Raw genomic sequence first — 22,029 nt, forward strand, 5'->3', positions numbered from 1 at the left:
TCGAGAGAGCAAAAACAGATTTTTTATTTTAAGGATGAAAATAGGATAAGAAAAAAAAAAGATACCTTTCTTAGTTGCCGCTGCAGTACCATCGAAAAAACATCCTGGGGAAACACGGAGATGTTAGTATGTGGCGGGGGGAGAGGCTGGGGACCAGAAATTTGGGTCCTGGAGCCTAGGTTCCAAAGGCGGGTGATAGGGCTTGGACTCTTGGATTTGAGAAAACAGGGGCTGGGGGTTCTGACTCCTGAGTAGGAGGAGGCTGGTGACTCGGAGTTCCGGATCTGAGGGAGGAGGGGCTGAGAAACCCAAACGTCCCAGTCTGAGTAAGGAGAGAACCGGAGACTGGGACTCCGGGGTCCCGGGGACTCACCACGCCAGCACGGTCGCACTGGCTGATGCTAAGGCCACAAGGGCCGCGAGCAGGCACTGATTGCCCAGCGTCAGAGCCTCGGGCTTGGCCAGCAGCTCGCCCAGGCTGGGCCTCCAAGGTTCGATCATCTCCGCCTCCTGCGGCACCCAGCGCAACACTTCCCGAAAAGAGACCTGGAGCTCGGTCTCCCCGCGCGGGGGCGGGCCCGTCACTGCGGGGACGCGCACGTCAGCCGGGCGCCAGCCCCGCCCCCGCCGCGCAGCCCCGCCCGGCGGCCCCGCCCCCGCCGTACGGCCCCGCCCGGCCCGCACCATTGAGAAAGAAGTAGAGGCGCGCCAGGGGGCGCTGGTCGTGCGTGATCACGCAAGAGAAGGTCCCGCGGTGCGTGGGCTGCACCGGCCGGATCCGCGCCAGATAACCTTGGGCCCGCGGAATATCTCGGAAGTAGGTCGGGTCCTGAGTCCGGAGCTGCGGGACGCTCGGGCTGAAACGGCGAGAGGCCGAGGGCGGCCGGCTCCGCCCCGACTCGCCACACCGCTACGTGAAGCCCCGCCCCCGATCCAGGCCACGCCCCCGAGCTCCGGCCTCTCTCTCTTATTCGCCGAGCGTTCACGCATGGCCCCGCCCCCTAGGCCTTGACTCCGCCTCCTGGGCCTAGTGTTTGCTCTCCCGCCTGAAACCCCTACGGATAACCCAGCCGTGGGCGCTGTCACTGCATTGTGAGCTTTAACCCTTACCCCCAAATGCCGGGACCGTCCCCTTGCACGGAACAGGAGTCTAGACCGAGCCTCCTCGAATCCCACTCCCTGCCTCCTGACTCTCCATCCTCTAGTGAAGCATAAACCGCCTCCTAAGCCCTTCACGCTGGCCCCGCCCCGACTCACACCTCCTGCGAACTTCCAGGAATAGGTGATCTCTTCCTTAGGCAGCTGGAAGTTCACAGCGCAAGAGAACATGGCCTGACGACCCCGAGTCACCGTCAGGTCCTGAACTGAAGACAGGTCTCGCGTCGCCACCTCGGCCCGCCCACATCCGACCCCCCAACCTCAGCCCCTTCCTCGCTCAGCCCTCTCTTCCAGTTTTTCAGGTTTCTCGCCCTTCAAGGCCACGCCTCTCACCTGGGCAGTCAAGCGGGAGGTCGCAGACCTTAGAGTAGCATCCGCGGCAGCGAAAACGCCGGGTGACCTCCTGGAGTCCTGTGGGGTGGGAACGTTGGGTCTGGGGTCCATCTGCCTCCCCTAGCCAGGGTCCCTTCGGCCACCATAAGGTCTATTTAACTTCCCTGGGTTCTACCTGCCGGACAGACTCTGGACCCCGCGCTCATTGGCTAGCTCCCACCGCTCTCCAGCCTCTAGGATCCCTATTGGTTTGCCTTGGGTTTTTTTTCGGACCCGCCTTTCATGAGGTTTGTGAACAATGCCTGGTTTACTTACTCTTCTCCTGGGCTCGCACTGGCCCCTTCGGATTAGAGGCCACCCGTACTCTCCCGAGAGTCCCAGGTTTCGGCCCTTACCACCTCCCTTTCCCACGCAATTCTGAGCTTTGAATGACGTGCTTACCGCAGGGAGGAATGCAGGCCTGCACTGCGGACAGAGAAGAAGCGTTACCACCCTGTAAGTCGCGGCAGGTACCCACCTGAAACTTCCCTAGAGGAAACGTTTCGGGGCCGGATGCATTCATTCCTTCAAGGGACCAGAGCCAGGTCTGCCGCGCTCCACCAAAGGGGCGGGGCCAAGCCTGCAGCTTCCCACCTGTAGGCGGGGCCAGGCCTGCGGTACTACTTCTGGGGACCCTGCCAGCCCTGTAGCATTCCACTAACACGTCAGGCCCATGCCTGCTGTTCGCACCCAGGAGGCAGGTCCAGCCCCGGTGTATCCCACCGAGCGGGACGGGCCTAGATCTCGGGCGATCATCGGAGGGGACAGAGCCTAATTAGGGGGCCCAATTAGAGGTGTGGTCAGGCTGGACGTAGCCCACTAAGACGACCCGGATGGAAAGGAAACCTGTCACAGAGTGCCCAGGGTCAGACACAGATCCATGAAGAGGCCCGGGCTAGTCTGGGACAGGACTGTCCTACAAAGCGGTCCCAGCTAGAGGTAATGTTGCATCATCGGAGGCGGGGCCGGACCCAGAGTGGTCCTAGCAGGGTAAGAGGCTGTGCCCAGAGTGACCCACAAGGGAAGCTCGGCTCAGAGATCGGGCCGGGGGATTGGCTTGATGGGAGAGGATGGGGGTCTCCGGAGTGGTTTTTCTAATTGTGTCTGGGGGAAGGAGACAGTCTATTTTACCTTCCTTAAGCTGCAATATAATCTTCTGCATTTTCTCCGCGGCATGAAGAAAGGCAACCCGAAAGGACCCTGGGGGGTAGAGGGAGTCCTTGTAGTAAAGACCCTTCCCCAAGCCTGCAGGAGCTCGACAGCCATGTCGTCATGTCTGTGCCCCTCCCCCAGCCCCTGCTATCCCCAGGTCTCTGGTATATGCCACAGCCTCCTACTGTATCTATCTGGATGGTGGGCACACCCCCAAATCTCCTTCTGCTGCCTCTGGACTAATCACTCTGACAGAACCCCTCCGCATCTGTGTTATCTTGTTAAGGAGAAAAGGGAGGATAAAGGTCAACTTTCTCCCATGGCCTACGAGGCCCCGTGTGGTCCGGCCTAGTCTCGTCTCCCTCTCTGCGTGCTAAGTTGCTTCAGTCTTGTCCGACTCTTTGGGACCCCACAGACTGTAGCCCACCAGGTTCCTCTGTCCATGGAGATTCTCCAGGCAAGTATACTGGAGTGGGTTGCCATGTCCTCCTCCAGGGGAATCTTCCTGACCCAGGTATGTATGGAACCCGCAACTCTTAAGTCTCCTGCAATTCATTTCCCCTAATAAGGAAAGCATCATGTTCTCTACCACCTCAGGGCCTTTGCACACACTGTCCTCAGTTTCCAGCACACCTCTCCCCCTGCTCCTACTCATCCTTCCTGCTATACTTCATGTCACCTCTTTAGAGGTTTTCCCTGACCACAAATCTAATTTAATCCAGTCCCCTATTTTTGTCTCTAACAGTACCCCATCGGTTCCATTCAAAGCTCTCACCAGTTTGCAAATACATACATTCACATATACATAGCATTTAAGACTGTCTCTTGAGTAAGCAAACAAGTCCTTCTTTAGTGCTGTGTCCTCAGAAACCAGCAAAGAGCCCCAAGTCTTAGGAATAAGTATGTGTAGAATGAATTCCAGGATTCAGCTGGAATGAGCACCACAGCTGGAAGCCTGGGGCCACAATCCATCTGCTGGATGTATTATATTTGGCCCGGAAAGTGTTTTTAAAAAATGACCCAGTTGCCGTCACATAAAGTTTGGGAAAAGTCACATAAAATGTTTGGCATCCCTTTACGAAATCTGGAAGAGCTGTAACAGAGGCAGTATTTCCATGAGGCAGCAGTTGGCTGGAACTCAGCAGCAGCCACCCACTTTAGACAGGGCACACACCCACTTTTCCAGAGTTCCCAGTCTCTTCATTTCTACCCCTCTTTCACTCTTTCTATGTTCTCTGCTCTTATGGATGTTTGAGTTTTCACCATGTAATGGCCTTCAAAAAAAAAAAAAAAGTTTGGGGACTTTCTCAAAGTGGATGGCTGCAATGATTTACAGGTGGAGGTGGTTTTGGAAGTCAGAAATGTGGCAGGGTTTTGTTGTTGTTAGTTAGTTAGTCGCTAAGTCAGGTCCAACTCTGTGACCCCGTGTACTGTAGCCTGCTGTGCTCCTCTGTCCATGGGATTTCTCAGGCAAGAATACTGGACGGGATGCCATTTCCTTCTCCAGGGAATGTTCCCACCCAGGGATTGAACCTGTGTCTCCTGCACTGCAGGCAGATTCTTTACCACTGAGCCACCAGTGCTCATGTGGCGGGGTGCTATGGGCTGAATTTCGTCTTTTCCAAATTCATACGGTAAAGTCCTAAGCCCTAGTCCTTCAGAATGTAACTGTGTTTGGAGATGGAATCTTAAGGAGGTAATGACATTAAAAGGAGGTTTTTTTGGGTGGGCCTTAACACAACATGACTGATTTCCTTGGAAGAGAAGGAAATCTGGACACAGACACAGAGGGAAGACAGTCATTCTGCAAGCCAAGGAGAGAGGCCTCAGAAGAAACCCACCCTGCTGACACTGACATCTTTATCCCGGACTTCTAGCCTCCAGAACTGTGAGCAAATAAACTTCTTTTAGTTAAGCCACCCAGTCTCTGGTTTTTTTGTTACAGCAGCCCTAGCAAACTAATACACAGGGATTGCCAGTTGCCTCAAAATACCTATATTCTCCTTAATAACATATCACCACGTTTCAGCTGAGAAAGCACCCTCACCCTGCCCCAGCTAAAAGACTACATTTCCCAACCTCCATTGCAGCTAGCTGTGGTCATATGACCTAGCTGTGGTCATATGTCCAAGTTCTGATGGTTGAAAAGTAAGTTTGAGTGTGATGTGTGAGTCACAGAAAGTAGCCTTAAAAGAGATATGGTGCCATTTTATTGGCCTCTTTCCCCTTCTTTCATCCTGTTGCCTGAAACTTAGATTTGATGGCTGGTGCTCTAGCAGTTATATGGGACCATGAGGATAAGTAGTATACCCTAGGATGGTAAGGCAGAAAGCTGGAAGGGTACTGAGTTCCCAGGAAAATGGAGCTGCCATACCAGTCTTAAGTACCTACCTCAAGACTTCTTTTATATGGAAAAAATAAACTTCTACCTTGCTTAAGACATTGCAGGTTTTAACCTTAGGTTAAACCATACATAAAGGGAGGGAATTGAGGATTCTGATAAGAATCTGGATGAAGTAATGATCATAGAAGTGATGGTAGAAGCTGGAGAGAGGGGGGCTCTGAAGCCAGGAAGCAGGTGCAAAATGAGGGGTCAAGGACTTAGCAGTCTCTCCTTGGCCACGTGGCAAGCAGGAGATGTGGTCCGGTGATGGCAGGATGGTCAGAAGGATGTGGTCCGAGCAGCATGCTCAAATGAGAGGCCAGGATGATGTTGGAGAAGGCCGCTAAGGAATATCTATGGGCCAAACCAAATGACTCTCGGGGGAGGGTGTGTGGAATATACCAAGTCAGCCATGGGGCAGGGGAGAAGCATGGGAGTAAAGTAGGGATGGAGTGAAATGTCCAAAGGGGCAAGAGGCAGGCTTGTGTTAACCACAAAGGGGCATGAGTTATAAAGTCTCCCCCAGAGAGGTGCTTCATTGGGAGCCTCAACTTGCTGATCACCTGAGTTTGAGTCCTGTCTCTTCCAACTATGCGCAAACCTGTCTCACTTCCGTGCTACCCATCACATGTACTCCTCCCTATGTGACCTTGGCTGGGTATTTAACCTTCCTGATCCTTGGTTTCCTCACTCATAAAATGGGGACAATATCGGTGTCTACTTCACAGAATTGGTGGTGAGTATTTAATGTCATACAATATAAAAGCCTCCTCTTCCCAAACTACGTGCTAGGTAACATTTAATGACCATAATGGGATAATGTCTGTGTTACAGAAATCAACTACTAGCATTATCATCCCCTAATCTGAGATGGGGAAACCCAGGCACAGAGAGGTTAGGAAATTGGCCCAAGGTCACACAGCTAGATTGGAACCCATGTGGCCAAACTCCAGAGCCTCCATGTGTGGCCACTATCTGTGGTACACACATTGCCCTCCTCAACACCACACTAACAGTGTCACTAGCCACCACTGGGAGCTACTCTGAGTCAAGCTCTCAGGGCTTCCATTCGGGAGAGACCCAGGAGTCGTCCTGATTCTTCCCATCCCCATCACCCTACATACGTTTGGTCCAGACATCCCCTGGGTCCATCCAGGGGCGCCCCAACTTCCCCATCTGGAAAATGGGGCTATAAAACTCCACCTCACAGGGCCGGTACAAGGACATCCTTTAGGAGGATTATTAATATAAATCACTCTTTGCAGCATCTTCCATGCAAGGGGCAGGTTCATCTCAGCCCCCACCAACCATCACAACAGGCTCAAGTCACCACTGACCACCTCCTCCCTGGGCTTTCTGCTTCTGGCCTTGACCCACATGGCCTTAGTCAGAACCCCTCCTTCCTGTAAAATCCTCCAAAGCGTTTCCCCACATCAAGAGCAAGAGCTGAAGTGATCATTGGGTATGAGCTGGAAAGAGGGGTCCTTTGGCTGAAGTTGGCTCGAGGACACACCCTAGCGGTTCCCAAAGTGTGTTCCCAGAACAGCAGCAGCAGCACCTGGGAACAATGTCCATTTCTGGGCCCCACCTCAGACCTAAGCGTCAGAAACAGAGGGTGGGGCCCAGGAGCCTGCATTTTAATAAGGTCCCAGGAGATTCTGACATACACTGTGGGGCTGGAGAACCACTGGCCTACATGGTCCACTCCAGCCCCACTGGCCCCAGGGCCTTTGCACTGGCTCTTCCCGCCACATGGAAGCTCTCTCCCCAGGTCACCTGCACAGCTCTCTCTGTTCCCCTCATTCCAGTCTTTGCACAACTGGATCTTTTCATTTGCACTTCCCCTGATCAACCTGTTTAGTAAAACGATCACCCCACTGGTCACCTCCCTTTCCCTCCTCACTTCTGTTTCCCTCCATAGCATGGATCACCAACTGACATCTATGGCATTTCACTGATTGCATTTAATAATCAATGCAAGCAACCTGAGCGCAGGTGGCTTGCAGTTTGGGTCACAACCATGTCCCTGGTGGTGTTCCTGGCACAGTCAATAAATACCCGTGGAACGTAAAGCCCCAGCTTCTCCCGGCCTTCAGACTCTCCCTCCAGTCCATCCTCCATGTGGCCCCCGAGGATCTTTCTACACCCTGAGCTGACCCTGCCCTTCCCCAGCTCACAGTCCTGCTCCTTTGGGACAGTCTCAAATCTCCCTGACTCCCAGTCGAACCCTGGATGTCCCCCAGGCCCCTTGCAGTCACTACATCCTCACCCAGCTCGCCATCTACCCCTTCTCCTGCTCTTCCTCCCAGACTCCCTCATCTCAGAGATGACTACTGCCCACTCAGGCACAGGGCCAGACCCGGCACACGGTCCCTAACCCTCCTCTTCCCCTCTCCCTGAACAGCTCATCAGACCTAGGCCCGGTCATCTCTTCTCCACCTTCACAGATTCCCCGCCGCAGGTCTGGCCTCCTTCACCACAGCCTCCACCCCGGGCCTCCCAGCCTCCACTCCCTCCCCTGCTCCAGTTGGTCCCACACACTGCCCTCTGGGGTCTTCCGCACCCAGAGCAGGACTTGTTTCTGCTCTTTTCGAAACCTTCTGACGTAAGGGAGGAGAGCATCTCCCTGAATTCTCCCCCCACCCCCCACCCCCAGCTCTGAGTTCCTCAGCTCTCCCTGGGGAATCTGCAGCTGATTCTCCACACTGCACACCCCCTCCCCTGCCCTGGGAGCCCCCTGGATGGATGGGAACCTCCTCACGTTTGGGGATCATGTTTGTCAAAAAGCTCGGAGCCAAGAGTAGGAAGCAAAAGAACTAATAGAACCGAGATGTAGAAATAAGTGCGGAGCCCCCAGACCACGGCCACGGCCACGAACGCTCCCACTGCCTGGTTCCAGTCTCCAGCGTGTGGGGGTGGGAGGGTGGGGGGAATCCTGTGTCACGTGACCACAGGGGCCTGCTGTGATCACTGCTCACACTGCCCCTTGGCCACGAGGGTCACCCCAGCCCTGTGGTCCCTCCGCACTGTCACACGCATGCGTTTCTCCAGAGCATGTGACTCACTCCCTCAAGGTTGTCACATGTGCCTGTCTCCCCAGTGATCCTCTCCCTCCCTGCTCCCACCTGTCTTCCAGGCCCCCTGATAGCCTCCACAGGTCAAAGATGTGGAATCACTTTGTTAACTGTAGGGAACACGTGTGTTTTAATCCTAGAGGAAGCTCTTCTCCCTGAAGTCTGTCTCCATGCTGAAGCCCTCTCCGTCTCACTGAGTTCCCACGCCTTGCTGGAAGGCAAAGCGCTTGTCCCATTTCTCAGATGGGTAAGTTGAGGCCCGAAGTTGGGGACAGGGGCAGTGCCGCGTCCAGAATCTCATAGCCAGGGACAGGGCAAGCCACACAGGGAGGGCAGGCTTTCACCTCCCCGAGCCCCACTGGCTTCAGACTCTAAGTTCCTTCTGCACTGAATCCACCAGGCCCTGCTCGTCTCTGCTCCCTGACAAGGTCACCCAGCTCCCTCGGCTTCCTACCATCAAGATCACAGTCACGTTCTGGGCTTTCTCCTCCCTCCCCCACACCGCCCCCCAAAGGCTCAGACATCCATCTCCCACCGCTGCGGACCCCGCCCCACTCACCCTGGGCGGCAGCCATCTCCTGTAGGGAGTGGGTCATCTGGGTGAAGGCATCGTGCAGCTGGCCCCTCTCCTCGTAGTCTGGCGGTGGGAGGCAAGGGCTAGGGGGAACCACTTCCCCCGGCACCACGTCCCCGAGGTGGTCATCCCTCCATCTCCGATCTCTGCTCCCCAAGTCTCCATTCTCCCATCTCTGCATCTCTGTCCCTCTCAGTCTCTCCAGGCCTCTCGGGTCCCTCCCTCCGCCTACCCCCGGGCACCCCCCCTCGAGGATGCTGGGGAGGGGGGGCAGTCTCCTCACTGATCTCAGTGTCCAGCAGCCCCTTAAAGGCATCTTCGAAGGCCTCCTCACACTTCCCGAGGTCGGGGCTGTCCAGGCCTGCGAAGATCTGGCAAACCTGGAGGCGCTCCTCGTAAGATGTGAAGCAGAGGAGACAGGCCCAGGCTGAGGCCCCGAAGACCACCGCAAGGGCCACCAGGGAGGGCAGGACGGCTCTCCAAGGGGCCAGCCAGGCCATGGCGGAGGGTGGCGGCCTGGGGGAGAAGCTGGTGACTTTTGTGAGGTCACTGTGGTGCGGGGGAGGGGCTCAGGATGCAGGGGTCAGAGGTCAGGTCTCAGTCACCAATCCAATGTCAGACTCCCCAGTGCGGGTTTTCAGGGAGGAAGGGGACATGGGGTTGGGCCGGCAAGCCCCAGGCTGGTGGTTGGGCCGGACGCCAGGCTCCCAAGAACCTCACCTGTGACCCTGGACGTCCTCACAGGTTAAAGGGTCTCAGGGACGCAGAGGCCGGCAGTGCACTGTTGGGGGGCCTGCCAGGCCCTTGGGAGGGGTGCCGGAGAAATAAACATGGCACAGAGACACTGTGATGGCCCGAAAGACAGAAACTGGGCCACAGAGAGACATCGGGAGGTCAGAGATCCAGAAAGCACCATAAGAGACTAATGGAGACAGAGTTTCAGAGGCCACTGCACAGAGACCCAGTGGAGATGGAGAGACAGAGAAAGCCAAGCAGAGATTTCCGGATGGGAGAGAAACTCTCTGAGGGAAAGGCAAGAAAGGAAAGGGACGGGGACAGGAGGGACAGCCCAGCTTCTCTCCGGGTGGGGCAGGGGACCGGGGTCCAGGGGTCCCCGCCGGGCCGTCCCGTGCAGGGCGCAGCCTGGGGAAAGCTAGGAGGCCGTATAGTGATCTCCGTGGGTGTCCTCCTCAACTATACAACCTCCTACCTCAGCCCGGGGGGCGCGGCAGGTGGACAGACAGACGGATGGACGGACAGACGGGGGCCAGGGAGGGCGGGGAGGGCCGGGGAGGCCCCAGCCGCGATGGTGAGCCCCCGACACGGACCCACAGACACGAGCTTGTGTGCGGCGAAGGCCCCGCAAGGTCGGTTCTACGGGTGGGTGCCAGGACCCAGGAATCCGGGCCCCCGGCCCCCTCCTCCCCAAGGAACCCAGGAGTCAGTCTCTCGGCCCCTTCCTCCCCGAAGGTCCCCGGAATCCAGGCCCCCTAGCCCCCACTTCTCCCTGAGATTCAAAAGTCCAAGTCCTCAAGCCCCTCTTCTCCCTAGGGGACCCAGGAGGCCAGGCCCCCGGCCCCCCCTCGGACCCGGGAATCCAGCCAGGCCTGCCTCCTTTGGAGAAGACGCAGCCCGGCTTCCTGGATCCCAGGTCCGAGGGAACCTCAACAGTTTCAGAGTTTGGCCACTTGGGCCAGCTCCCTCCCTCCCTCCCTACCTGTCAGATAATCGGAAATCCGGGAGCGGGGCGGAGGCCGCCCAGGGGCTATAAACCCGTGAAAGCCTGTATGGGTATTTGCTCCTCTCTCACCCCTGCTTTTGGCCTCTCATCAAGTACCACACTGACAGCTGGGATGCCTGCACGCGGATGCCGCCCCAGGCCTGTGTCATATCTCAGGCGGAGCGCGAGGTGCCATCGGCACCCCCATTTCGCAGGTGGGAAGGCTGAGCCCCAGCCAGCCGTAGGGTGGGGTGGGGGGGTTGGGGAGGGAGGAGTGGGAGGGGCCAGGCCTTCCAGGCAAGAGGGCCTAGCGCCCGCCCTCCCCAGCCCGGGGCTGAGAGTGTGCACCTGAGAACCTCCGCCTCGGTCCAGAGCTCCGGCGGTCTCGCTCCCGCCGTCTGCCGCTCCAGCTCCATGTTCCCGGTCCTCTCTCCCGGTCCGGCCCGCTCTCTCCCTGCGCGGCCGCTCACTCGCCCTCGGCCTCACCTGGTCCCCATCTCCTGCAGCCTCCCTGAGCTCCTCCCCGGCTCTGCACTGCCCATCCGCGCCTCCCGCCGCGCGCGGCCGTCCCCGGCTCGCAGGGGCCTTTCTCAGGCCGTGTCTCTCCGCCCTCCCCCGCCTCGCTCGCTCTCCTCTCCTCTTTTCTGCTTCTTTCCCTTTCCCTCCTGTCTTGCCCCCTCCCCTGCTCCGCCCCCCTCCCTCAGTCTTTGTCCCTCTCCTCCCGTCTCTCCCTCGATTTCCCCGTCTCACTCTCCTCTCCCCCCCTTTTTTCCCCCTGCCTGCCTCCCTCCCCCGTCTCTCCATCTCCCGGCCTCCTTCTCCCCCTCCGTCTCCCTCCTTGCCTCTCTCTCTCTCTCTCTCCTTCTCTCCCTCCCGGGTCTCTCGCCTCCCTCCCCCCCCCTTTCTCCTTCCTTCTCTCCCTCCCCCTCGCCGCAGCTCGGAGCCAGGTCTGGAGCTGGGGGTGGGGTGGGGGTGGTTCGCGCTGGGGCCCAGGGCCGGGGTAGCGACCTGCTGGGGAGGCGGGGAGGCGCGGAGGGGCGGGGGAGGCCGGGGGGAAGGGCGGGGGGGTGCCCAGGGACGGGTCCGCGGACCCCGCTCGCATCCCGCTTCCCTCCTTCCCGGCCTCCCCGACCCTCCGGCGGGGGCGCGAGCCGGGCCAAGGTGGGGAGGAAGGGGAAGGGAGGAGGCGGCCCCCGCCCCCCCGGCCCCCCCCACCTGGCCCGGAGCCCAGGCCCGGGCTCCCAGCATGCCCCGGGGCTGCCGGGGGCCTGGGGAGGGGGTGCGAGCCGAGGGAAGCCGAGCGTCCTCAGGGTTCGCGGGGCCGCCGCATCGCCCGGCGGCTCCGGCACGCCTCTCCCGGGGAAACTGAGGCCCCCAGAGAGGGGAGGGCCGGGGTGTGGGTCAGGACCTGCTCAAGGTCACCGAACGGGGGCCTCGGTGGAGACGCGGACTCCCCCGGCCCGCAGGCCCGATCCGGGGAAAGGGTTGGCGCAGGACTTCGCCCAGGTCTGGGCCCCCCTCCCCCTCCCCGCAGACCCTGGGGAGCCCCCAAGGGTCAGAGAGCAGACCCAAACAGTCTGGCACCATGGCAACCAGTGGCCCCTCCCCCTTAACCCCCAGAGGGCTGGACTCCAGCTGGGGCCAAAGAAGAGGTGGGGACGCCTGGGTTCGGGGAGGAAGGGTCTGGGGGCCCGAACTCTGGGCTTTCGTGGAGAATCGGGGAGCTGGAATGTGGATCCGCCCCCCGTCCCTCCCCGCCAAGAGCTGAGGGAAGAAGAGGCTGGAGGCCCAGACTCCAGGGTCCGGGGCTAAAAAAGGGGCCTGGGGGTTCGGAAGCTGGAATTCTGCGGGAGGGGCCGGGTCGCGGACTCCCAGGTCTGAGGGAGGAGGGGGCCGGGGCCTGGAATCCCGGTCCCCAAGGGAGCCTGGACCCTGGGCCTCTCCTGCGCCAGACATCCCCTGCCCCCGCCGCTGACCCTGGCCTGTCTGGCAGCCCAGACAACCTCCCTCCTCCTCTGCAGCCCCCTCCCACTGGCACGGCTCACCCTTGACCCCTCGAAGCCCCGCAGCCCCTTCCCTGCCCCTCCCCCGCCCCTCCAGCCAGACGTTAACCCTTCCGCGGCCAGAGGCACCTCCAGAGCCAGCCTCTCCCTCGAGCTCCCCTGAGGGTGCGGGAGGGCATCCCTCCCGAGTCTCCTCCGGCTCCGAGCCTCGCTAGTTACCCCAGCCCCATCTCTACCCTCCCAGTGGAATCCCGGAGGTGCTCCTGGCCCGCTCCTCCTCCTGAACCCCGGAATCCAGGCCCCCCAGTCCCCACCTCCAAGGATTCGGGACTCTGGGTCCCCAGACCCCCCCAGGAACCCAGAAATCTAGGGACCCTGGAGTCCGGGCCCCGGGTCCCACGCCCCTCCCTCTCCGCAGACTCACGGCTCCACTGCTCCCGCGTCGGGGGAAGGGTCTCGGCGGACAGCCCCCCGGGGCCGGGCCCAACCGGGCCCCGCTGCCGCCGCCGCCGCCGCCAGCTCCCCATACTCTCCCCGCCTCCGCCGCCCGACGGCCTCTCCCCTTCCTCCCGGCGTCCCCGCCATCCTTCTTCCCTCCTCCCCGACTCCCTCCGGCCTGGGCCTCCTCCCGGTTCTGCGGGCTCGGCTCCCCCGCCCGGGACCCCGCCGGACCAGCCCCCTCCCCAGGGGGCCCCCGGCCCGGCCCCTCCCCACCGCCTGGCCCAGTCCGGCCTGGCCGCCACCACCACCACCGCACCGCCCCCCCCCCGCCCCGCCCCTGCCCCGGAGCTGGCCCCGGTCCAGGGGAAAAAATTCCATCCAGCCTCGGGGAGGAGGGAGCGGGGCGGGGGAGCGAGCGGGGCGGGGAGGCCGGGCCGGGGAGCGTGACGCAGGGAGGAGGGAAGGGACAAAAGGGGCCGGGAGGCGGCAGGGTGAGCCGGCGGCGCTCCCGCTCCTCCCTCCCTCCCTCCTCCCTTGGCCGCGGCTGGGTCTCTGCTCTCCGCTTTCTTTCGTCCCCTCCACCTCTCCTCCCTTTCCTTCACTCTGCCTGCCTCCTCCTAGCCCTGTGCTTCCCCCTCGCCCCGCCCCTGTGTCTCCGTCTCCGCGTCTCTCTTTCTCTTTACATCACGCCCCCCCCCAACATCAGGGTCTTCTCCTCTCCCCACTCTGGCTCCCCCTTTCTGCTCTCCCAGCCTCCTTCCCCTCCCTCCGCTTCGGTCTCTCCACCCACCCACCCACTGGGGGACAGAAAGGTGAATCAGACCCAGATCTGCCCTTGCAGACGGAGCTCACAGTCTGATGGAGGAGACAGACCCAGACGCAGACAGTTCCAATCCTGGGCGATCGGGGTATGACGAAGGGAGGGACCAGCGGCTTGTGGGAGCCCCGGGGTAGGGGGCAGGAATCCTTTCAGCTGGCGACAGCCGAAAGGGCCTCCAGACAAGGCGGTGGTTGTGACCTCCAAGAACTAGGAGAAGTTAGATCTGAATTGTGAGAGAGAGAGAGAGGCGGCCGTAAGGGCGTCGCAGGCGGAGAGCACAGCTGAAGCAGAGGCCCAAAGGAAACCAGGGGGCGATTCTGGGAGAAGGGCAGGCGGTCAAGTCTGATGGAAACTCAGGAGCCTGCAACAGGAGGCTGAGGTGGTGGGCGGGGCCCGGGGCCCAGCCCTTGGCTGGCCGGGGGCGGGGAACTTTCCCATGTGGGTGTCTGGGAGCAAAGGGAGGGGCAGGGTCAGATTTGGGGTGTCAGAGCGATCCCTCTGGGGCCTGTGAGGGATGAGTTGGGGGGAAGAGACTCCTGGAGGCTGTTGAGGTGGTTGCTTGATCCTAGGCTGGGACCCTGGGGACCCAGAGGAGGGGGTGGGACAGAGAACGTGAGGAGGGTAATGAGGATGGAAGAGGTGATGAACATACAACAACCAGAAGTCTGGCCCTGAAATTGCAGGGACAGGAGTTGTTCTGGATGGGGAACCAGAAGGGAGAAGGGGGTGCAGAAGAGGGCAGGTGCTGTGTGCCGATTGGGACCTAGTGGACATTAGGGGCTAGAGGACATATTGAGACAGTGGTGAGTGTAGGGTCCTGGGGTTCCAACAGTGCAAAATAGTCTCCTCATGCCCTGTCCCTGGCCACCCACTCCTCTCCGGGGACAGCTCATGCTTACCAGTTTCTTATGTATATTTCCAGAAGAATTATACCCTTTTGTACTTGTATATCGGGCTTCCCTTATGGCTCAGCTGGTAAAGAATTCACCTGCAATACAGGAGACCTGGGTTCCATCCCTGGGTTGGGAAGATCCTCTGGAGGAGGGAAAGGCTGCCCACTCCAGTATTCTGACCTAGAGAATTCTATGGGCTGTATAGGCCATGGGGTTGCAAAGAGTCGGACACGACTGAGCGACTTTCACTTTCACGCATGTATTATACTAGCCCCCTCTGTTTTGTCCCCAGGTAGGATCATATTATGCTTTGCCTTTTTTTTTTTTAACACTATATCCTGACGATCCTCCTATGTCAATGTAGTAGCTTATTAGAGGTACCTCATTCATTTTAGTGGCTGTATAGTATTCCACGGCTTCCCTGGTGGCTCAGCAGTGAAGAATCTGCCTGCCAATGTAGAAGATGTGGGTTTGATCCCTGGGTCAGGAAGATCACCTGGAGAAGGGAATGGCAACCCACTCCAGTATTCATGCCTGGGAAATCCCATGGACAGAGAAGCTTGGCAGGCTACAGTCCATGTGGTCACACAGAGCTGGATACGAGTTAGTGATTAAACAGCGGTAGTATTCCATTGTATAAATTTATTCATCCGTGTGTGTGCTAAGTCGCTGCAGTCGTGTCCAAGTCTTTTCGATCCCATGGATCGTAGCCCACCAGGCTCCTCTGTCCGTGGGATTCTCCAGGCAAAAATACTGGAGTGGGTGGCCATGGCCTCCTTCAGGGGATATTCCTGACCCAGGGACTGAACTCCCATCTCTTATGTCTCTTTCATTGGCAGGCGGGTTCTTTACCACTAGTGTCACTTGGGAAACCCGTATTCATCCATACTTGTTATCAACTAGGAGGGGTTTTTCACATAAAGAAACTAATGCTTATGAATATACAAATTACTGTTTTTTAAAAACTGATTTCTTCCAATGCTCTGAAACCTCTGGACCCAGATATTTGATAAATACTTCTAGGTTCTTTAAATTTTGTCACTAATTACTAACGATAAGAATAATAACAATTGGCAATCCTTTATTGAATGTCTACTTAAGGACAGTCTCTGGGCTGAGTATTTGTTATACATTATCTCAGTCAACTTTTTTTGGGTTTTTTTGGCCACACCCTGCTACTTGTGGGATCTTAGTTCCCTCACCGGGGATCAAGTCCATGCCCCCTGCATTGGAAGCATGGAGTCGTAACCACTGGACCACCAGGGACTTCGCAGCAGCAGTCTTATTTTTAAGGATTGTTTTATCTCCATGTAAGGATGAGAGAACTGAGGTTCTGAATAGTGGGTTTCCCATGCTTACAAAGTGAATGGCAGAGCCAGGATTCGAACCCAGGCCTCTCTCGGTCCACGTTCTATGCCCTTTCTTTGGAGACCGGCTGCCTCTGTGAAAATGTCCAGTTTGCCTGGGATTGCTGTCCAGCACAGGTTAGACTAGTCATGCACACGGATTCACACTTGATAAAAGGATCTTTTGTCAGGCCCTACACCTTGACTTGGCATCCAGAATGACTGTCAGTCTGTTCTCATCTTCAGATGCTCTGTGTTCATATCAGGACAAAAACCACACCGCCCTCTGCCTTCTTGTACTTGCCCCGATTCCCTTGTTTGGTGATTCTCAACATCTGGGTCTGTCTCTGAGAGTTCACTGAAGGCACCATGGAGGTCTGAGTCATCTCGATGTCCTCAGTATCACTCAGCATAGGGTGTGGCTCAGAGGAAGGGCTCAGGAAAACGTTTGCCAAATGAATGAATGGAGAGATGGATGAATAACAAGTGGTTTATGGGTTAGGCTGAGACTTGCCTAAGTTCTGGGATGAAAGAACTTAATTCCCGCTATTTCCTGAAGCATAAGGCCTCCTTTACCATTTGTTAGTGACTCATAGGAAGCACTGTTTCCATCGTTCTTTGATATACAGAGTTCATAACTCCCTTGACACCTAATACTGAAGTACTGCCATTTCCACACATCTCTAAAACTCAAGATCCACCCTTCATTCCCATCAGCCCCTGAGACTCAGAACCCACCATTCGTTCCCATCAGCCCCTGAGACTCGGGATCCACCGTTCGTTCCCATCAGCCCCTGAGACTCAGGATCCACCGTTCGTTCCCATCAGCCCCTGAGACTCAGGGTCCACCACTCCCATCTGACATTGACACACAGTACCACAGTTCTTGTCAGTCCTTGATACCCAATATCCATAATTCCTATCCCACTGCAATACAGGGCGACCACCATTCCCATCAACTCCTGAGATATAAGTTCCACCTTTCCTATTATCCCTTTAGAACAGCATGCCAATGGAAAATAAAAACTCCCCGCCCTTCACAAGGCCGTCCGCAATTCCCTGGAACAGAAACTGTGAGAAAAGACACTTCAACCTGCCCTGAAGTAGGTCTGAATCAAGGACTCGCTTATTAATGCTGTAGCAATGGGGACACGAAGGTGAGGGAGAACTTCCAAATAGCAGAGAATCCTTCAATGGGAGGGATCAAGCCCAAACCAGACATAATCCTATAGCACCATCACCAAATGCTTCCAAACTCAAGACAGTGCCCCACAGCACTGCTTAATCCCCGCAGGTGCGATAATCCTCAGACGGCAGATCACCCAAAATATTAATACCAGACCATCCAAATGCAATAGGTGCTCCCATCATGCCGTTAAGTAATCCCAAATGGCAATTTACCCCAGTGGACTTTAGGAATTGGGGAGGGGGCCCCCTTTTCTGTGCGTGTAGGCTGGTAGTGAGTGGGAAGAAGATGACAAAAATTTTTTAATTTATGTTTTATTTTTGGCTGTGCTGGGTCTTTGTTGCTGCATGAGGACTTTCCCCAGTTGCGGTATGCAGGTTTTTCACTGCCGTGGCCTCTCTCGTTGCAGAGCATGGGTGTGTAAACTCAGTAGTTGTGGCTCCCAGGTCCAGTTGCCTCGTGGCATGTGGAAACTTCCTGGACCAAGGATCAAACCCATGTATCCTGCATTGGCAGGTGGATTCTCAAACAATGGACCACCAGGGAAGCCCCAGAAGATGACGGATCTTATTCCTACTATTAACTCTTTCCTGGGTTGAGGGTTGGTGTGGTTTTTAAGGGAGGGTTTCTCCACAGCCTCTCTCTCTCCCCTATGGCCATGCCTTCTAGTCATCTGAATGGTGAAGGGCCTTCAACTATCCCACTCTTCACATCTCAGCAAATGGGAGAGAAGATGCTTCTGACGTTCATGGAGACTGGAGTGGTAGTGGATATCGTTTTTTCAAGCCCATCAGCCATCCACTTCTCCTTCCTCTGGTGATAGAGTCTGTCTTTCCCATGAGAAACCCATTCCAGATGACTCTAACAAAAATGTTCTAACAAAATGCCCTTCCTCCTTTCCCCAAAACATGTAGCCTGGACATGTGACCCAATACGGGCCAATCAGAACATTCATTCATTCATCTGTGATCCCCTAACAGAGATGACTAGAATCTAAGATTTTTTCATCTTTTAAAATATTTTAAAAATTTATTGAAATGTTGATTTGCAATTTGTTAGTTTCAGGTGTACAGCACAGTGATTCAATTATATCTTTCCCCTTATAGATTATTACAAAATATTGAATACAATTCCCTGTGCTGTGTAGTAGGTCTTTGTTGTTTACCTATTTTATACATAGTAGTGGGTATGTGTTAATTCCACCCCCTTAATTTATCCCTCCCATTCCCCTTTGGTTATCATAAGTTTGTTTTCTATGTCTGTGGGTCTACTTCTCATTTGTAAATAAGTTCATTTGTATGACTTTTTTAGATTCCACATGTAAGCGATATCATACGATATTTGTCTTTGTCTGACTGACTTCACTTAGTATGATAATTCTAGGTCCATCCATGTTGCTGCAAATGGCATCATTTCATCTCTTTTTTTTATTACTGAGTAGTATTCCACTGGGCTTCCCTGCTGACTCAGTGATAAAGAATCTGCCTGCAATGCAGGAGACCTGGGTTTGATCCCTGGCTTGGGAAGATCCCCTGGAGGAGCAAATGGCAACCCACTCCAGTATTCTTGCCTGGAGAATTCCATGGACAGACGAGCCTGGTGGGCTACAGTCCATGGAGTCAGAGTCTGACATGACTGAGTGACTAAGCAGTAGCAGTATTCCATTGTGGGTATATACCACATCTTCTTTATCTGTTTATCTGTTGATGAACACTTAGATTGTTCCGCACGTTGGCTACTGTTAATAGTGAGGCAGAGTTTCACTATTAACATGATTATAATTGCTCCTGAAGTGCCAGAAAAAGCAGCTAGACAGGAAATTGAAACAAGCAGTGTCAATGTGAGAAATGAAAAGACAAAAGTGTCATCATTTGCAGATGATAAGATCCCCTACTTAGAAAGTCCAAGAGAGTTTACAGAAAAATAGAGCTCACTTATCAAGTTCTTTGAGCTGGTAAACTATAAGTTATATACACTAGTTAAGATCTGATGAAGAAGCAACAAGTAAAATTAAATCCCTGTCTCACACCACACACAATGTCATTCCAGGTGGAACAAAAATAATTTTCCATTATTTTTTAATGGAAGAAAGTGATCGAATTTGACCAAAGAATTAATCTGCTGCTAATGGGAGTGATTTTGTTCTCCCTCCAGGGGACACTTGGCACAGGCTGGAGACGTTTTTGTTTGTCCCAGCTGAGTCAGGGAGGGGGATGCTACTGGCATCTAGTGAGTGGAAGACAGAGAAGCTGCAAAATATCCTATAGAACACCTTCCCTCTCCCCTAGAACAAGGATTGCCCAGTTCCAAATACCTATAGTGTTAAAGCGGAAAAACTGTGGTATAACATGATGCCTTAATGAGTTATCATATTGCTTCTAATAGATTTCCAGTATAACAGGATGCCTTAATGAGTTATCATATTGCTTCTAATAGATTTCCAGTTACTTTTTGGATGTCCCAGGTATGTAATCATACTAACTAACTGCAGATGATAAGGATACGTCCTCTCAGTATTTATTCCTCTTATTTGGTTCTGTTTCATAATTGCATTTAGCCAGCACTCTCAGAGGAGGATGAGATGGTTGGATGGCATCATCGACTCAATGGGCATGAGTCTGAGTAAGCTACAGGAGTTGGTGACGGACAGGGAAGCCTGACTTGCTGCAGTCCATGGGGTCGCAAAGAATCAGACACGACTGAGCAACTGAACTGAACACTCTCAGAACAATGTTTGCACCCGGGAACTGAATGGAAATTCCATCATTGGGTAAGATTCTACTTCCTACCACCAAGGACTTCAAGACTAGATATTTGCTTTTCCTGAAACTGAGTGACTAGTATGCAGATGTCTGCACAGAGACTCTATAAAGACCTCAGGAGGTTTCCCAAGTGGTTCAGTGGTAAAGAATCCACCTGCCAATGCAGGAGATGCAAGTTCGATCCCTGGATTGGGAAGATCCCCTGGAGTAGGAAATGGCAACCCACTCCGGTATTCTTGCCTGGAAAACCCCATTGACAAAGGAACCTGGTGGGCTACAGTCCATGGAGCTGCAAAAGAGTCAGACATGACTTACCGACTATACAACAACAGCAAAGACGTCAGGAAGGGTCCTGTGCACCCTTTGATGGCCTTGGCACTGAACCAGGCTGTCCCTTGGCAAACTTGGCTATGATTCTCCTCCCATTGTTCCCTTGGGGTTTGACCTATTTTCTTAATTTGGAACTTTAGCTTTCTCATCCTCTCTGGCAGCTGCCCAGTGTCCTATGAATGAACCCCCTTTTTGCTTAAGTTAACCCAAATTGGTTTCCTTCATAACCAAGAACCCCACAGTGAGAATGTTAAATAGTAATTGTGATTGCTTGTTTAGTTGCTCAGTCATGTCTGACTCTTTGTGACCCCATGGACTGTACCCCGCTAGACTCCTCTGTCCATGGGATTCTCCAGGCAAAAATACTGGGGTGGGTTGCCACGCCCTCCTCCAGGGGATCTTCCTAACTCAGGGATAGGACCCAGGTCTCCTGCATTACAGGCGTATTCTTTACCATCTGAGCCACCAGGGAAGCCCAAGAATACTGGGGGTAGCCTAACCCTTCAGAGGATCTTCCTGACCCAGGAATGGAACCAGGGTTTCCTGCATTGTAGGCGGATTCTTTACCAGCTGAGCCACCAGGGAAGCCCAAGAATACTGGGGGTAGCCTAACCCTTCAGAGGATCTTCCTGACCCAGGAATGGAACCAGGGTTTCCTGCATTGTAGGCGGATTCTTTACCAGCTGAGCTACCAGGGAAGCCCATTAATTGTGATAGTGAGCTAATTGTCTAGTTTCTGACTTAGCTGGAAATAGTCTCTCATCTGTACACATTCATTAATCCATTCATAAAACACATGTTGAAATTCATGAGTTCACTCCTTTATCTCTAGTTCCAACCCAATACAAGTTGGGTCATCCTGGTTTTCTGCCTTCCCATATGTGTAAATCCCTTCTCTGAGAAAGGGAAACGTGTTCCCCGTTATCCATAATGTGTTTACTTATTTGATTCGTTCCTCTTTTTTTTTTTTTTTTTTTTTGCAGCCGTACAACATGGCACACAGAACCTTACTCCCTGACCAGAGATTGAACCTAAGCCCCCCAGCATGGAAGCTCCGAGCTCTAACCACTGGACCGCCAGTGAATCCCCTTGGTTGGTTTCTCTTGAGTGTAACTTGTTCCCTGTCTCAACCACCATTCATTCCCAGTTTGGTGGTGGACACACAGGGCCTTCACCCCTGGGCCACGAGGGATGTCCCCAACTTTTCATTCTTTTTTTAAATTTATTTTGAATTGGAGGATAATTGCTTTAGAATGTTGTGTTGGTTTCTGCCATACAACAACGTGAATCAGCCATAAGTATACATATGTTCCCTCCCTCTTGAACATCCCTCCCACCCCCACTCCAACTTTTCTTTTTCTGATTTTATTTATTTTAATTGAAGGATAATTACTTTACAGAATTTTGTTGTTTTCTGCCAAATATCAACATGAATCAGCCATAGGTATATGTATGCCCCCTCCCTCTTGAACCTCCCTCCCAACCCCACCCCAACTTTCAATTTTTGTCTTTAGTTTACATTGAATCAGCATCGTCGGTTTGTGGACAGTTTGAAATAATTTGGTATGATTCTGTCAGTTTATTGTACAGTTGCTAATCTATTTAATCCCTGGAGAAGGAAATGGGCACCCACTGCAGTCTTCTTGCCTGAATAATCCCATGGACAGAGGAGCCTGGCAGGCTACAGTCCACGGGGTCGCAACTGAGTGAGCACAATCTGTTTAACATGCTCATCTCTTCTTGAGAATATTTTTGGAATTTACATGGTCCTAAAAAAATCCTCCATTTATCCCCAACTTTCTAGTTTTTAGCAAT

The 22,029-nt window shown here is 54.7% G+C and overlaps 2 protein-coding genes across 12 annotated transcripts in view; one reads left to right on the top strand and one right to left on the bottom strand.

Moving 5' to 3' along the window:
* On the bottom strand, positions 1 to 9,440 carry SPACA6 (sperm acrosome associated 6). 6 transcript variants are annotated; one of them, XM_081514821.1, is made up of 10 exons: positions 8,997 to 9,435; positions 8,699 to 8,776; positions 2,662 to 2,730; positions 1,933 to 1,956; positions 1,492 to 1,569; positions 1,258 to 1,364; positions 1,177 to 1,179; positions 685 to 841; positions 374 to 584; positions 1 to 104 (listed from the first exon to the last, which is right to left on the bottom strand). In XM_081514821.1, the coding sequence occupies exons 1-10, from the start codon at positions 9,211 to 9,213 to the stop codon at positions 71 to 73; spliced, it is 978 nt and encodes a 325-aa protein (XP_081370947.1). In that variant the 5' UTR covers positions 9,214 to 9,435; the 3' UTR covers positions 1 to 70. The 6 variants fall into 6 exon arrangements, with proteins under 6 accessions (XP_081370947.1, XP_081370943.1, XP_081370946.1 ...); XM_081514817.1 differs by lacking the exon at positions 1,177 to 1,179 and having other exon boundaries at positions 1,933 to 2,124; positions 8,997 to 9,440; XM_081514820.1 differs by lacking the exon at positions 1,177 to 1,179.
* The window catches only part of LOC145515138 (sialic acid-binding Ig-like lectin 14), a 26,751-nt gene continuing 14,034 nt past the window's right edge, over positions 9,313 to 22,029 (top strand). For all 6 annotated transcript variants that reach the window (XM_081514827.1, XM_081514829.1, XM_081514828.1 and 3 more), the window contains exons 1-2: positions 9,313 to 9,746; positions 19,680 to 19,892. The gene's annotated coding sequence lies outside the window, so the exon portion shown is untranslated. The remainder of the gene's footprint in view (positions 9,747 to 19,679; positions 19,893 to 22,029) is intronic.

The sequence above is a fragment of the Giraffa tippelskirchi genome, chromosome 7 (assembly GCF_054371585.1).
Source record: "Giraffa tippelskirchi isolate mGirTip1 chromosome 7, T2T-mGirTip1v1.2.pri, whole genome shotgun sequence".
Taxonomy (NCBI): Eukaryota; Metazoa; Chordata; class Mammalia; order Artiodactyla; family Giraffidae; genus Giraffa; species Giraffa tippelskirchi.

Bases quoted from the DNA above. Each gene is read 5' to 3' on its own strand.
- SPACA6 (XM_081514816.1), bottom strand. From the start codon at position 9,213: ATGGCCTGGCTGGCCCCTTGGAGAGCCGTCCTGCCCTCCCTGGTGGCC. The intron at 2,731-8,698 runs GTGAGTGGGGCG...TCTACCCCCCAG, and splicing joins GGAGATGGCTGCCGCCCAGG to GGTCCTTTCGGGTTGCCTTT. The intron at 1,365-1,491 runs GTGAGAGGCGTG...ACCTGTCTTCAG, and splicing joins CCTCCCGCTTGACTGCCCAG to TTCAGGACCTGACGGTGACT.